The 15,890-nt window shown below is 44.8% G+C and overlaps 1 protein-coding gene across 3 annotated transcripts; it reads left to right on the forward strand.

Annotated features, from left to right (window-relative positions):
• Positions 1–959: 959 nt before the first annotated feature.
• On the forward strand, positions 960–15,613 carry Rit1 (Ras-like without CAAX 1). Of its 3 annotated transcripts, none has more exons than NM_001396541.1 (6): positions 960–1,239; positions 1,418–1,562; positions 1,698–1,754; positions 9,871–9,944; positions 10,157–10,348; positions 12,811–15,613. In NM_001396541.1, the coding sequence occupies exons 2-6, from the start codon at positions 1,457–1,459 to the stop codon at positions 13,039–13,041; spliced, it is 660 nt and encodes a 219-aa protein (NP_001383470.1). In that variant the 5' UTR covers positions 960–1,239; positions 1,418–1,456; the 3' UTR covers positions 13,042–15,613. The 3 variants fall into 3 exon arrangements, with proteins under 3 accessions (NP_001383470.1, NP_001383471.1, NP_001383477.1); NM_001396542.1 differs by having other exon boundaries at positions 960–1,074; NM_001396548.1 differs by having other exon boundaries at positions 960–1,062.
• Positions 15,614–15,890: the final 277 nt, after the last annotated feature.

A 15,890-nucleotide genomic window follows, 5' to 3' on the forward strand; every position in this document is an offset into this window, starting at 1 on the left:
TCTTTTTTTTTTTTTTTTTTTTTTTTTTTTTTTCTGGAGCTGGGGACGGAACCCAGGGCCTTGCGCTTGCTAGGCAAGTGCTCTACTGCTGAGCTAAATCCCCAACCCCCTGTCTAATTTTTCAAGACAGTTTGTAGTCCAGACTGGACACAAACTCAGTCAGATACACCTGCCTCTGCCTCTGCCTCTAGAGTGCTGGGACTAAAGGCGTGAGCTACCTGCTTTTTTTTACAAAAGGTATATTTATTCATGTGTATATTTTTGCCTACATGAATATTCGTGTACCATCTTCATTCCAAATGGCCAAAAGAGGGTTGTGGATCCCCTGAAACTGGACAGTTGTGAGCCACTGTGGAGGTGCTAGAAAATGAATCCCGATTCTGTGCAGAAATAAGTGTTTTTAACCACTGATAATTTCTCCAGAGCTCTGCTTTTAAGACTGTCTCATGCAACCCAAGCATTGTGGAATTTAGTATGTATCCAAGGCTGGCCCTTTTAACTGTTTGGCACCAACACCTTCCAAATGCTTGGTTTATAGGCATGTGCTTGCATCCTATCTGACTTGTATTTGTCTTAATAGTTTTAAAATACAAAATTCCAACTAGAATAACTGGATGCTGCGAACATCTGGGTTTGGTTTCAAGAACCTTAGACGTGAGAGCTTTTTTGGAAAATGAAGCGCGGCTGTGTAGCAAGTACCATACCTACCCTAATGTATTTTAGTAAGATTGAGGGGGTGTGGGTTTGTACATCTGGTGACAGATATTTTCCCTCCGCTAGCAGCAAACAGCCCTAAGTTGATCACTTTAAAAGTATCTGTTCGATTACTGGAACACCCATTTATGTAAGTGCAAGCTTTGAGATTCGTACGTGACCAGAGGGCTTTGCGAGTTAGAGCTAGGCGTGGGGCGGAGCAAAGTCTCTGTCAGCTGTGGGGGCGGGCCTCCAGGGTCACGCCCCGCCCACCGGCGCCATCTTCCAGGACCCGGGCGGGGCCCTGGGCTGTGGGGCGCAGCTGGGAACGAACGCGGGTTACAGCCCGGATCGGAACTCGTTTCAGAGGTACAAGCACAGGTGGGCAGGGACGGGGTTGGTGGTGGCAGGAGAATGGGGGAGCACAGCCACCCGGAGAGGACTTGGCAGTGTCAGGCAACCCTCAGCATTCATCCGGCTCTTTCCTACTGGCACGCTGCCTCAATCTGAAGAGAAGTCCAAGTTCTTTTTATTTTTCTGGAAAAAGTAAGTTTGGAAATCTATGATATGTTTTAGGACAGAGTCTAACGGGGGAGGGAGAGGACGTAGGCTTCTTAGTGTTCCGCAGTGAGCAGAGTAGGCCACAGTGTTTGGGGACGCAGGGGGCTCTCAGACTGTGGCCGACTGTCTCCATCCTGGATTGAATGTTCTGTGCCTTCTCTAGGAGGCCTTTCCCAGGGGCCCAGGACTGCCCAAGAGGACAATGGAGTCTGGAGCTCGCCCAGTTGGTAGCAGCTGTAGCAGCCCTGCAGCACTCTCAAGGGAATACAAACTAGTGATGCTGGGTGCCGGTGGAGTTGGGAAGAGTGGTAGGTAACCTTATACCTTTGCCAGAAACGTTTGAAAAGCAATACTCAGAACAGATGGGTTACTAGCTCTTGTGCAAAATTGATAGTTAAAATACATAATGGTCACTGTCATGAGTTCCATTTCTTGTTTTGAAGCCATGACAATGCAGTTCATCAGCCACCGATTCCCAGAAGATCATGACCCCACCATTGGTAAGTTAGCTCCTTGTTTATATTTCCAGATACACCCTGTGAAAGTATCTTAATAGATTTAACGTTTAAAAAATATTTATATCCTAAGCTTGTTTGTCTATGTAATTTATACTTACTTAGAAGCAAGAGTAAACATTTGAGTTTTTTTATTTTAGACTTCATATGTACATTTATGCTATCTTTAGTCTTTGGATTATGTTGCTAATAAACAAAATTTTTTTCAGGACATATAATATATTGTTAGGTTAAAGGAAAAGTTTAAAGGCTACTCAGTGAAACCTCTTCTTGCTATCACTGTTAAGGGTCTGACATGAGCCTGACCCTGAAGTATGAGTCAGCTGATTTGAACTTCCACAAAAAGAAGCAGAAAAACAAGTAGAGCCAGCCTGCTGAACTCTAGAGCCAGTCTTCCCCGTGAAGCTCTCCATTTATTTCCTTATCCTCGAAGCTCACTATAGAGAAATGTCTCCTGTGTCTTTGTAATCTTTGACTGTCATGTGTTGGTAGAATGCCAGCGGAGCAAATCAGTCTCCCCCCACACCCCTCCTGAGGATTGCACCTGAGACTCAAGGCACGCATACCAGGAAGGACTCTGCCACTGAGCTGCGTCCCCAGCCTTGTCTTGTCTCAAGTTATGCTGTTGGTTTCCTTTGATAAAGGTGGAAGCCCAAGCTAGCCTTTGAACTCATAGCTCCTTTCGCTTAGTCTAGGACTAGAGGCGTGAACCCCATGTGCAGTTCTGTGGTTCGTGGGCTGTACTGTTGTCGTTATTAGCTACTATCTGCTGTAGACTAAAGATGTTACTCATTGCTAAATCATAAGGAAGCAGTTTTGATTCTAAATGATGAAAAGAACAGTAGGGCTGAGGAGGGCACAAAAGCTCGGCCGTCAGCTGGGAGCGATGACAGACAGCTGTAACCCAGCAAGAGGAATGTGAATCCAGCACCAGTCTCAGCTGCATAAAAGTTGACCAAGAATACTTAGTAAGATCTTCTGTCAAAACCAAAACAAAAGCCTGCCGATCTCTGGCTGTGCCTATTTTATTCAGCATATGCATCTGTGGGCTTAGGAAAAATGGAAACACTTACTGTCTTTTTAGCAGACTGTACGGGAGTTCTGTATTTTTGTGTTAGGGATTAAGCCCAGGCCCTCACACAGGCTAAGTACATGCTGTACCACTGTATCCTAGCTCTGGTATATCAACTTTAGAACATTGTTTCAGACACTCAAACTGTGGTATGGGAACTCCATGAATAAAATCCAGGCTGCCCACCCATGGCTCCCAGAGCCCAAATTCAAAGTTGTATCAGCTTTGGCGATTCCTCCCTAGAGGGAAATGACCTGTGCCAACTGGCTAGGCAGGGTCAGTATCTACCCTCTGCCTATGGATGAGTGTTTGCCACCCCTGCTCTCCTGCACTGCTGGCTCCTGGGTGTGGGAAGACTGGCTTACTACACCCACCTAGTTATTCTGCCCTTGTTTATACTGAGAACTAGCCACACCTAGAGATTGGCTGGAAAATGTCACATGGTCACCTCAGTTGGGCTGGGAGCCCAGGCCTTGAGCTGAGGCCACAGAGTCTAGTGGCCCATGTCCTAACTTCAGTCCTTGATAGAAGGGCAGATAAGTTCTGTACCTCTTTTGTTCTAGTCTCCTATATTGGTTTTTAGAACTATCCAAATAGGCAGGATTTTCTTTGGCCGTGCACATGGTACCTGTCTGTTTTCTGGTGCTGTGATATAATCCTGACCAACTACTCAGAGCTCGTCTCTTCTTTGTTCCCAGGTACCACTGACCGTCTTCTATTTTAACATGGTAGCTATCATGCAGTATAGTGAGGTTCACTGGCTGTCACACAGTGTGAGATGTGAGCTGCAAAAGCTAGTAACAAACTTGGATGGATCTAGGAATTTGCCACTGAAGAAGCCCTTGTACCCTGGGACTTATTCTAGCGGGAGAGAGTTAGGGTTTTGAGGCCGAGGAGCAGGTACCATCTGATAGTTCTTGAAGAAGAAGGAAATTCAACTTTTCCCAGCTCTTTTTTTCACTGAAAACAAAAATCTGCTTATATAACCTAACCACCACTTTAGCATCTGAGGTAAACATGCTTGCCCCAGTAGCCTGGTAACCTGAATTTCTGCAAAACCCATGGAAAGATAGGAGGAGAGACTTGACTCTACGAAGTTGTCTTCTTGGTCTCTGCACACACACTGGCACGTGTGAGCATGTGTACAAACACACAGAGGCAAACATATAAATAATAATATAAATAAACTTAAAATAAAAACCAAAAAGAACTCCAGAAACAGTCCCTCATTTCTTCTGTATATATTTTTATTTTTTTTTATTTATTTTTTTTCGGAGCTGGGGACCGAACCCAGGGCCTTGTGCTTGCTAGGCAAGCGCTCTACCACTGAGCTAAATCCCCAGCCCCTATATATTTTTAAAAATTTATTCATTTATTTTATGTATGTGAGGACACTGTTGCACATACTTCAGACACCAGAAGAAGGCATCAGATCCATTACACATGGTTGTGAGCCACCTTGTGGTTGCTGGGATTTGAACTCAGGACCTCTGGAAGAGCAGTTAGTGCTCTTTAACCACTGAGCCATCTCTCCAGCCTCCTCTTCTGTATATTTTTGGAAGTGACATTAAAAATGTTTTTATTTGTGGTGCTTGGGGTTGAACTTTGGGGATTAAGGTAGACAAGCACTCTGCTATCAAGCTATATCCCCAGCTTTCTTACTTTTCTACCCTAAGGAGGTTTCATCAGTTTGTCTGCAGTGCTATGGATTGAAGACTGTATATATCTTCTGTAAACACTCTGCTGCAGATCATTATCCCTGCCTCATGAACTCCCTTTCTTTTGTAAGATTTAGTTTTAGTTTATGGGTGTGGGTATTTGTGTGTTTGTCTATGCAGCACAGTATGCCTGGTGCCTGCAGAAGCAGGACATTGGGCCCTTGGGAACTGGAGTTCTACAAAGGTGTGAACTCGCATGTGGGACAAACTGGATCATTGGCAAGAACCCCAAATCAGTACATTTTTTGCCCTGTTGTGCTACTCTCCCAGTCTTGTGTGATTCCCCAGTCAATGTACATGTGTCTTGAGCACACCGTGAACAAAACAAAAATACAAAAGTTACTATATGTGTATACTCACATATAAGCACGTATACACATGTGACTTTAAAATCTATGTCAGTCCCAACCACTAAGTTGGTTTTAAAATTACCAATCTTGGGGTTGGGGATTTAGCTCAGTGGTAGAGCGCTTGCCTAGGAAGCGCAAGGCCCTGGGTTCGGTCCCCAGCTCTGAAAAAAAGAACCAAAAAAAAAAAAAAAAATTACCAATCTTAAGAGACAGTGATCTTGGGCTGGAGAGATGGCTCAGTGGTTAAGAGCACTGACTGCTCTTCCAGAGGTCCTGAGTTCAAATCCCAGCAACCACATGGTGGCTCACAACCATCTGTAATGGGATCTGATGCCCTCTTCTGGTGTGTCTGAAGACAGCTACAGTGGATTCATATAAATAAAATAAATCTTAAAAAAAAAAAGAGAGGGGCTGGGGATTTAGCTCAGTGGTAGAGCGCTTACCTAGGAAGCGCAAGGCCCTGGGTTCGGTCCCCAGCTCCAAAAAAAAAAAAAAAAAAGAGAGAGAGAGAGAGAGAGAGACAGTGATCTCTAATTCAAAAAGCATTGATTAAATAGGCTTCTTTATCTCTGAGAAAGAGTTAGAAGCAGGGATTGATTTTTAAAATGTTAGGGACCAGGGTTGGGGATTTAGCTCAGTGGTAGAGCGCTTGCCTAGCAAGCTCAAGGCCCTGGGTTTGGTCCCCAGCTCCGAAAAAAAAAGAAAAGAAAAAAAAATGTTAGGGACCAGTGATATGTATGGTTTAGATGGTTAAGGCACCTGTCACCAAGTCTGCCCTGAGTTTGGTTCCAGTAACTCATGGTTACTGCAAGAAAAACAGTTCCTGCAAATTCTCCTCTCGCCTCTGGAGCTGTGCTGTGTCATGGGCTGGCAGGTTTGTTTAGCTTGAGTCCTATCCTTCAGTCTCACATGATAGAAAGAGGAGCAGCTCTTGAAAGTTGTCCTCTGAAGTCCACATGCACTGTGTGACATGTTTGTGCCCGTGTGTACACACAACCAATTAAATACTGTAATGAATTTTAAAATGTGAAAAGGAAATATCTTGGGATGTATGCAGACAGTTTTTGGTTTTCGTTTTGGTTTTAAGACAAGGTTTCGGAGTTGGGGATTTAGCTCAGTGGTAGAGCGCTTGCCTAGCAAGCACAAGGCCCTGGGTTCGGTCCTCAGCTCCGAAAAAAAGAAAAAAAAAAAAAAAAGACAAGGTTTCTTTGTGTAGCTCTGGCTGTCCTAGAACTTACTCTGTAGACCAGACTGGCCTACAGAAATCTGCCTGCCTCTGCCCCCAAGGGGGTAGGATTAAAAATTGTGCACCACCACATCTGGCAGTTGCTTTTTTTTTTTTTTTTTCGGAGCTGGGGACTGAACCCAGGGCCTTGCGCTTGCTAGGCAAGCGCTCTACCACTGAGCTAAATCCCCAACCCCCTGGCAGTTGCTTTTAAGTGATGAAAATATTGAGTAGACTTCTGGAAGAGCTATCTGTGCCCTTAACCCCCGAGCCATCTCTCAGCCCACTCTATCTAACTGCCAACACTGGCACGGCACACGCCTGAGATCTCACCTGTTGATGATTGTAAGTTCCAGAGCTAAATTTGTTTATTTAAGACGCTGTCTCAAAAGTAAAATTTCTCCTGGGCTGCAGAGGCAGGAGACTTACAAATTGAAGGACCATTGATCTGTTCTACAGACCAAATTCAAGATTAACCTGGTCAACCTAATGAGACCTGGCATCGTGGTTGCCACACTTTAAAACCAGAAAGGGCCACAGTGTGAGACCCTGTGGCAAGAGGAAAAGGTTGCAGTGTGAAAGCCTGTAGCAAGAGCAAACAGAGAAGGAGCCTGTGGGGCTCAGTGGTGGAGCTTGTCTTTCAGAGGCCTTGGGCTCCCTCTTCAGTGCTCTAGAAGGAAAAAAGTATCAGGAGGCAGATCTCTGTGAGTTCCCAGCCAGCCCGGTCTACATATCAAGTTGGCCAGCCAGGGCTGCATAGTGAGACTGTGTCTCAAAAACAAAAATAAACAACAGAAAAGTGAAATTAAAGGGCTAAGATACCTAATGCTTGCACTACCACCTGCTTAACACCCATGCTTTAATCGCCAGCGTTACAGCTAATAGCAATATGCAGAAAGGAAGTTGGTTTTGCAAGGAAGGGCTTATGACATTTTCTAGGAAATAGTCAACTGGTGAGGGATGCCTCACCGAATATAGCACACTGCCTGTTCTTGCAGGGTCACAGATTCAGCTTCCAACACTAACATGGCAGCTCAGAACCAACTGGAACTCGAGTTCCATGGGATCTGATGCCCCCTTCTGACCTCTATGTTATTCAACACACACACTTTCAGCCAAAATACTCATGCATAAAATAAAAATAAGTCTTTAAAAAAAGGTGTAGAGGCATGGTGACAGCCCATTACTCGGGGCTGAGGTATGAAAGATAAACTGCAGCATACGCTGTGCACAAGGCCTTTCAGTCAAGTAGCCCTGGGTTGTAATTCTGCCCCATCGCTAGTTAACTGTGGGTTGAAGAAGACATCCAGTATTTTAGGATCAGCTGTTTGTTTTAAAGACAGGGTCTCACCTATAACTCTCTGGACTCAGACTCACAGAAATCTGCCTACCTCTGCACTCCTCATGCTGTGGTAGGTTTAAGGACGTTCCCCACCACCCCTGACCTGCCTCTGCACCCTAAGAATGTGTACCGTCATCATGGCTGACATTCTTTTGCTGAAAAATGGAAATAGTAATGCTTTATTGGATTATTGGATTATTGTGACTACTAAGTGATTTAGTGCATATAATTTAGCCTTATCTCTTACATGTAGTTTAGTAAATGATAATTGGGACTAAGGGTGGGTACCATTATGCCCAACAGTTAAAATACTTCTTTAGTATGTGCACAATGCCTGGGGTGGGGGTGGGGGGACTACTTATGCCACAGCACATGTGTGAAAGTCAAAAGGAAAGTTTCGTAGGTTCTGTCCTTTCCTACTTTTATGTTGTGTTCTAGGGATCTAAATCAGGTTAGAGCTCAGGGCCATCTCTGGCTTAATAATTTCAAAAGAAATTCTTTCAGAATCCTCGTGGTGCTTTTAATTAGAATGACCCCGCAGGCTCATGTATTTGAATGCTTAGTCACCAGAGACTGAAACTGTTTGAAAGGATTAGAAGGATTAGTAATTGGAGGAAGTGTGTCACTGAGCGTAGGCTTTGAGGTCAGGTCTACTCTGTGTGTCCTTCCCCTCTCTCTCTCTCTCTCTCTCTCTCTCTCTCTCTCTCTCTCTCTCTGCCTGTGCATCAGGTTGTAGCTCTCAGCTGTTGCTCTGATGCTATGCATTGCTGCTGTGCTCCCCATCATGTGCTCCCCATCATGTGCTCCCCATCATGTGCTCCCCCTCATGTGCTCCCCCTCATGTGCTCCCCATCATGTGCTCCCCATCATGTGCTCCCCATCATGTGCTCCCCATCATGTGCTCCCATCATGGTGGTAATAGACTAACCCTTTGAGACTGTAGGAAAGTCCCCAATTAAATGCTTTCTTTCATAAGAGTTCTTCAGGCATGGTGTCTTGTCATAGCAATAGCACAGTGACTAAGACAATCCCTTTCTTTTCTTTTCCTTCCTTCCTTCCTTCCTTCCTTCCTTCCTTCCTTTCCTCCCTCCCTCCTCCATCCCCCTCCCTTTCTCTCTCTCTCTCTTTCTCTCTTTCTCTCTTTCTTCCTTCCTTCCTTCCTTTCTTCCTTTCTTTCTTTCTTTCTTTCTTTCTTTCTTTCTTTCTTTCTTTCTGTTTTTAAGACAGCACTTTCTTTTGTAGCCCTAGCTGAACTAGAGCTCATTGTGTAGACAAATTTAGCCTCGTATTTACAGAGATCCTCCTGCCTCTGCTTCTTAAATTCTCAGAGTTCATTTTTAGGCTAGATTTATAGCTGTGAATAAGATACATGACCACCTATGAACAAATAAAAACCTATTGTATACCCTAACCTATATATTCTGATGAATTTAATAGCATCCTGAGAAAATTAAGCACATAAAAACAACTTAGGGGCCGGTGGGAGGCTCAACAGGTCAAAGCATTTGCTGACCTACTATCCTAGGGACCTGGTTTTCATCCCAAGATCACGTATAGACTTATAAGGAAAGAGGCAACTCCACAAAATTGACTCATGACCTTTCTATGCATCCATACATACATCATACACTCATATACACATCGATAATAATAAACTTTTAAAAAGAACTTTGGTGGGCTTGAAAATTAATGCATTTGCTGTACAATCCAGAAGCAGAGTTCATTGCAGGTCCCCAGAATCCTGAACTGGCTTATATGTTAACTCCAGCCCCCAAGTCAAAGACAGAAGCCCTAGTGTCAAGCTGCCTGGTGAGACTGGTAAGAACCCTGGGTACCCTCACACAGGCCAGTGGACAGAGAGACTGGAGAGATAGGGCGGGCCGGAGAGTAGCTCAGGAGGAGAGAACCTGCTGAGCATTTGAACCTCAGGATTCAAGGCCTAGCTCTACCAAACAGATATACAGACAAACAAATAACAATACGTGGGACCAACTCTTCTGTGGGACAAGTTTTAAAGTCAATTGCTTCTTCCTGCTCGTGAGGGATTTGTTTGTTTATTCATTTATTTATTGGTTTGGGGGGTTTTGTCTTGTTTTTGTTTTTGTTTTTTTGTTTTTTTTCTTTTCTTTTTTTCGAAGCTGGGGACCGAACCCAGGGCCTTACACTTGCAAGGCAAGTGTTCTGCCACTGAGCTAAATCCCCAACCCCTTGTCTTGTTTTTTGAGCAGGGTTTCTTCATGTAGCCCTGGTTGTCCTCGAACCATATCTGCAGTCCAGACTGACCTTGAACTCGCAGAGATCTGCCTCCTTCTGCCTCCTGAGTGCTGGGATAAAAGGTGTGCGCCAACACAGCCCAGCCTTGTGTTTTCTAACAGCCTTTCTTCCCTCCTGTAGAAGATGCCTATAAGATCCGGATCCGCATTGACGACGAACCCGCCAATCTGGACATCCTGGACACAGCAGGACAGGTACTAAGCCCAGAGCTGTGTGAGTGGAGGGTGTCCTCTAGGACAGGGAGAGGCTTCTGTGGACAGTGTCACTAGTTTGTCTCTCTTAATTTTCCATGCTCTGCCTCAGGATAGCAGGTAACTGACATGCTGTTCCTTTACTCTAAAGTAGACAGTGTGTGCATGGGAGTCCACACTGCAGCAATGCATTCTGGGCCTTTGTTTCCTTTTAGGCAGAGTTTACAGCCATGCGGGATCAGTATATGAGAGCAGGAGAAGGATTTATCATTTGTTACTCCATCACGGATCGTCGAAGTTTCCATGAAGTTCGGGAGTTTAAACAACTGATTTACCGAGTCCGCCGCACCGATGACACACCGGTGGTTCTTGTGGGAAACAAGTCTGACCTAAAGCAGCTGAGGCAGGTGAGGAGAAGAGGTCTGGGATGTTGTGGGTAGTCATTTTGTTTTTTGTTTTGCAGATTGCTTGCCCCTAAAATAGAACATGAACATTATCTTCTCTTGGCCTTGGAAATGTTGCTCTATTAATTTCCTGTTATTATAGGTAAAATTTAGATTTTGGAAATCAATTCACAGGAGTCTACACAGTTAATAAGCCATCTGTGGCATGAACCTTTGGCCTTAGCACTTGAGAGGCTAGGCCATACATTTAAGGCCAGCCTAGGCTACATAGACCCTGGTTTAGTTAGTTAATCGTCAAACAAACGGCAATAGAACACTCATTGAGGATCATGAGCTGTTCCCTTCCAAATCTTCAGAAATGTTTGCATGTGGCTTAGTGGTAGAGCTCCTGCCTAGCATACACAGGCACCTGGGTTCAATCCGACAAAAATTTTTTTTAATTAATACAGGCTATGGCTAACAAGAGATCGCAGATAGTAAAGCATTTGCTTTGTCTTGTAAACCCAGTGGCCTAAACTCAAGCCCTAAAATCCACGTAAAGTTAAAAAAAGAGAACGATTGCACAGAGTATTGACGGTCATATGTGTGCTGGGGTATGCAGGCCTCACACACAGTGTACGCACCTAGTAAGTAAGTACTTTAAAATAATAAAAATTAATTATAACTTGAGGGTTGGAGAGCTAACGGAACAGTTAAGAGTAGTGGCTGCACTTGCAGAGAACGTGGGTTCCCTACCCAGCACCCACATAGCAGGGCTCACACTCTCTGTACCCCAGCTCCCTGGGACCCAGTGCCTGGAATCCATGGGTACCAGGCATGCACATGGTACACAGACATACATGTAGGCCAACACCCATACACATAAAATAATAAAAAAAAATGTAAACAAAATGCTAAACTAAACCTTCAGAAATAAGAGAAATGATTGAGGACTTTTCTAATCTTACTATGTTGTCTTGACTGGTCTGGAGTCCTTTATGTTGGCCAGGCTGGATTTGAACTGGCAAAATTTCATGCCTCTGCCTCGCAAGTGCTGGGATTAAAGGCTGTGCCAAGCGATACCCTTTAGTCTAGTAATGATTTGAATGTGAACAGGAGTGGAGTGCTGAAGTGTGCGCTCCCACAGCTGCTAGCAGGGCAGTGTATATGAGACAGGTCTCCTGGGAAGTCGGAAGCTTTAGCAGTTCCTATGTCAAACCCTCCCTTACTGCCTGGAGGAGAAAACAGGAAGTAATCTCACTGTCCAGAGGCAGATGGAAGAATGACACGCCACAGCCCAATAAATACCTCATGTTGGCTTCTGACAGGCCTGTGTCAGCTGGGGCAGATGTCTCTTCCCTTATGCTTTTCTCTCTTAGAAGCAGCAGGATAAAGAAAACTACCATTCTCAATTTTCCTATTTACTTGATAACTATTCCAAAAACATTACCTTGAAAGGGCTAGGTCCTGGTCCCATCACTAAAGTGAGTGTAAAAGGACCTGAATTCAGTTTGGTTTTTACTTTTTGTTTTTAAAACTAGGCATGGTGGTATGTACTGGGGAGATGGAAACACGCAGATCCTTTGGGTTTGCTGGCCAGCCTACTTGGAAAGCTCTAGGCCAGTGACAGGCCTTGTCTCAGAAAAGAAAATTGCAAGCTATGGGGTAGTACAGTTGGTATTGTCTGCTTATCATCTAGGGAGCTGGGCATGGTGATGCACAAGGCAGAGGCAGGTGGGTATCCAAATTGAGGCCAGCCTGGTCTACAAAACAAGTTCCTGGAAAGCCAGGGCACATGAGAAACCCTGTCTTGAAAAAACAATGTAACAAAATTATGCAGGGGCTGGAGAGAGGACTCAGCGGTTAAGAGCACTGACTGCGGGGTTGGGGATTTAGCTCAGTGGTACAGCGCTTGCCTAGGAAGCGCAAGGCCCTGGGTTCGGTCCCCAGCTCCGGAAAAAAGAACCAAAAAAAAAAAAAAAAAAAAAAGAGCACTGACTGCTCTTCCAGAGGCCCTGAGTTCAAATCCCAGCAACCACATGCTGGCTCACAACCATCCATAATGGGATCTGATGCATTCTTCTCATATGAATGAAGACAGTGACACCGTACTTACGTACATAAAATAAATAAATCTTAAAAAAAAAAAAAAGGAAATTATGCAGGAATCCCTAGGCTCTATCCCTGCATAAACCAAGCTCATGGCACACACCTGTAATTCCATCACTATAGGGCAGAAGGTTTACAGGTTCAGAGATGTGCTTGGCTACCCTGGAATATAAGACTCTGTATTTAAAAAAAAAAAATCTTAGAAAACACACTAGAAGTAGAATCATGTAGTGTGAAGTCATGTAGTACCCTCCTGTCATCTCAGGCACACGGGCTGTGTACTCTGCTGGTACCCACTGGGTGAGGGGCTGTCTTGTGACAGTTGTCACTGCTGCCTGCTTTACACCATGCATTTTCTCCTGTTTGTGCCTTTGAAGGTCTCCAAGGAAGAGGGATTGTCTCTGGCTCGAGAATTCAATTGTCCCTTTTTTGAGACCTCTGCTGCCTATCGTTACTACATTGATGACGTTTTCCATGCTCTCGTACGGGAGATTCGTAAGAAAGAAAAGGAGTTAGTACTGGCCATGGAGAAAAAGGCTAAGCCCAAAAGCAGCGTGTGGAAGAGGCTGAAGTCACCGTTCAGGAGGAAGAAGGACTCAGTGACCTGAGTGAAGTGGGCAGCAGCGCTGTGAGCTGCAGTGCTCCCCCACGCAGTCAGTACTCTGCACTAGTGAGCATGCTGTTTGCTCTCCTGCTATGTGCTTATTCTAAATGCCACTGGCGAGGGGACTTGCCTACTGGGAGTTGTCACTGACTTACTGTCTAAAGCCCTGTGCTAGGTGACTCTGACTCATGAACTCATCAGGGCACTGTCCACTCCTTAGTTGTCACATTAGAATTTGGTTGGCCATTGTTTTGGTTATGTTGCTGATGTAAATTTATTCGTGTAAATTGTTTATACCCAGGAGAGTATGTGAACCGTGTGCACTTGACTGAGTTTACAAAGGAACTCTGTGTTGTATTCTTCCCACCACCCTTCAACTTGAGCCTCCTGGTACCGTCTCACAGAAGAACCTCTGCCTTGTTTAGCCACACTGTGCATCCTAGAGACAGCAAAGGTTGAGGAGCGAAACTGGCACTAAAGGTGAGTAGGTGTCTGCTGAGTGGACTCCTGTCATGGACTGTGGAGTGCCGAGGTTTAAGCTCACACAAGAAGACGAGGCCAGAAACATGCAGGGTCAGAACAGTGCTCCTACAGTGAGCGAGAGAAGTGCACATTTGACCCTGCTGCTCAGGTGGTAAGGAGACAGGAGCACATTTCTCCCTGGACATGCTTGGTTCCCCCTTCCCTCTCTGCCCTCTTTACCTGGGCAACCTGATTCTGGGTCTGGGACCACTGCTAATCACTCAAATCTTCTTTAAATCCTTTTTTGGGCTAGGCATCACTTCTGTACTCCTCCTAAGTCTGAAGCAGGAGGACTACCGTGAGTTTACCGTAGATTACAGAATGAGAGCCTGTCTCAGAAAAACAAAACCACAAGTAAATAAAAACAAATTCTTTCTTAGGACCATTTTACCACAGACCTTGTCCAGTTTTCTATCCCCTTTGAAAAATTAGGTAAGGCCTGATGGTTTTTAGGCCTTTCACTAGACTGATGTTATTGTCCAAACAGAAGAGCCATCAGGGGCTCTTCAAACACAAAATTGTTGTGTTCCCATAACCTCAGCAGTCCTTAGATAGACTCGGGGCTGGACAGTGTGTGGTGTCTGTCCGATGGAGCAGTCTTGAAGCTTTAGGACTCACATGTGTGAATTGGCTTCACAATCAGAAGATTTCCTCAGAGTAGTCAGAGCAGCCTCAGAGAACTCCTGAAGCAGCTCCGTACGTGATTGAGACTAGTCCTGCACGGAGCAGCTTGAACTGTTAGTGGTCAACTCTCTGTCATGGGGTCAGGATTATCTTGTGGTTCGAATGTGCTGTGTGTGGCACATTCAGGAGAGTCGGGGTCACTTCAGGCTCAGGTGCCATGGGCAGCCCCTCTTGAAAGCTGCCACTCAACTTCTTGCTCCTCATTATCAGAAGAATGGCAGATCTGGATCCAGATCCCAGAAGGAGTCTCTGCTGGGATTTTTAAATTCTGGTTAGTTGTCTTTTGAAAAGCCTGGTACCTTTTTGCTACTATGCAAATTGCATTTTAATACTGAAGCCATCAAAAAAAAAGAAAGACCCAGGAGCTAGTGAGATGGCTCAGGGGTTAAGAGCACTGACTGCTCTTCCAGAGGTTCTGAGTTCAATTCCCAGCAACTACATGGTGGCTCACAACCATCTGTAATGGGATCTGAAGCCCTCTTCTGGTGTCTGAAGACAGTTACAGTGTACTCATACATAAAGACAATAAATAATTTAAAAAAATGAAAGACCCAAGTCCAAGCCTGTGTAACAGAAGCACTTGGGAGAAGCAGCAAAGTATGAAGAAAGTGCAGCAGCCATCGCTTAACAATATCTCACTGCATAAGGACTGCTAGACTGAACAATATCTCACTGCATAAGGACCGCCAGACTGAACAATATCTCACTGCATAAGGACTGCCAGACTGAACAGTATCTCACTGCATAAGGACTGCTAGACTGAACAGTATCTCACTGCATAAGGACCGCCAGACTGAACGCTTTCACTGCCCAGTTCTCCCAGTCTGTGGGATTGTCAGCAGTACCAAGCACTGATAGCCACAGCGATTGATGGTTGTCAAGCAATAGGAAGCCACTGCTAGGAAGACCTGTAAGAAAAGGATTCATTCTGTAGGAGGAAAACTGCAGTGAGTGTTTTAAGGCTATCCCTGTCCCACGTTGGATCCTGGACAAGCTAGTCCCTTAATCTGCATTGAGAATTGTATTCATGGTGCTGGGTAGCTTCAAGTGCAGTGTGTGAGCCGTAGGCCTCCTCAGTGGTCCAGTAGCTAACTTACAAGCTTTAGGTCATCAGTATTGGCCAACCTGAAGGCATGAAAATCAAGTGTTCCCTGGAATTTTGAAGAGAAGACTCAGGACAAGTTGAAAGGCACTGAACCCGTTTGTGTTGAAGCAGATTAGTAATTACAAATAATTACAATTGGTGGGGAGATATGTTTTAACCTTGATATATTAAAAAGTATTGTGTGTCACCTGGGAAGAAGTTCTTCACTAGTCCACTCACATATGAAGACAATCTGTGCAGCATAATACACGAGGTTTAAACACGAGTGTTGGATTTTCTTTTCTTTTTTAACCTTATAAGTGGGTAGAAATGTCTGGAATCACTTTTTTTAAAGTACACTCAGGTTAGAGGGTGTTGCTTTACCATCATTTCTTTGTTTACTTATTAATATGGTGAGGGTATTCCAGTATTTTTGTTTTTTTATTTTATTTGTGTGGGCGGGAGGTTGCCTGAAGTCTATCTCAGTGCTCACCTACAGGGAACCAGGCCTTCTAACGTGTGACAGTGTCTTCCACTGAGACCTGGGAGATGCTATCCAGGCA

The sequence above is a fragment of the Rattus norvegicus genome, chromosome 2 (genome assembly GCF_036323735.1).
Source record: "Rattus norvegicus strain BN/NHsdMcwi chromosome 2, GRCr8, whole genome shotgun sequence".
Lineage (NCBI taxonomy): Eukaryota > Metazoa > Chordata > Mammalia > Rodentia > Muridae > Rattus > Rattus norvegicus.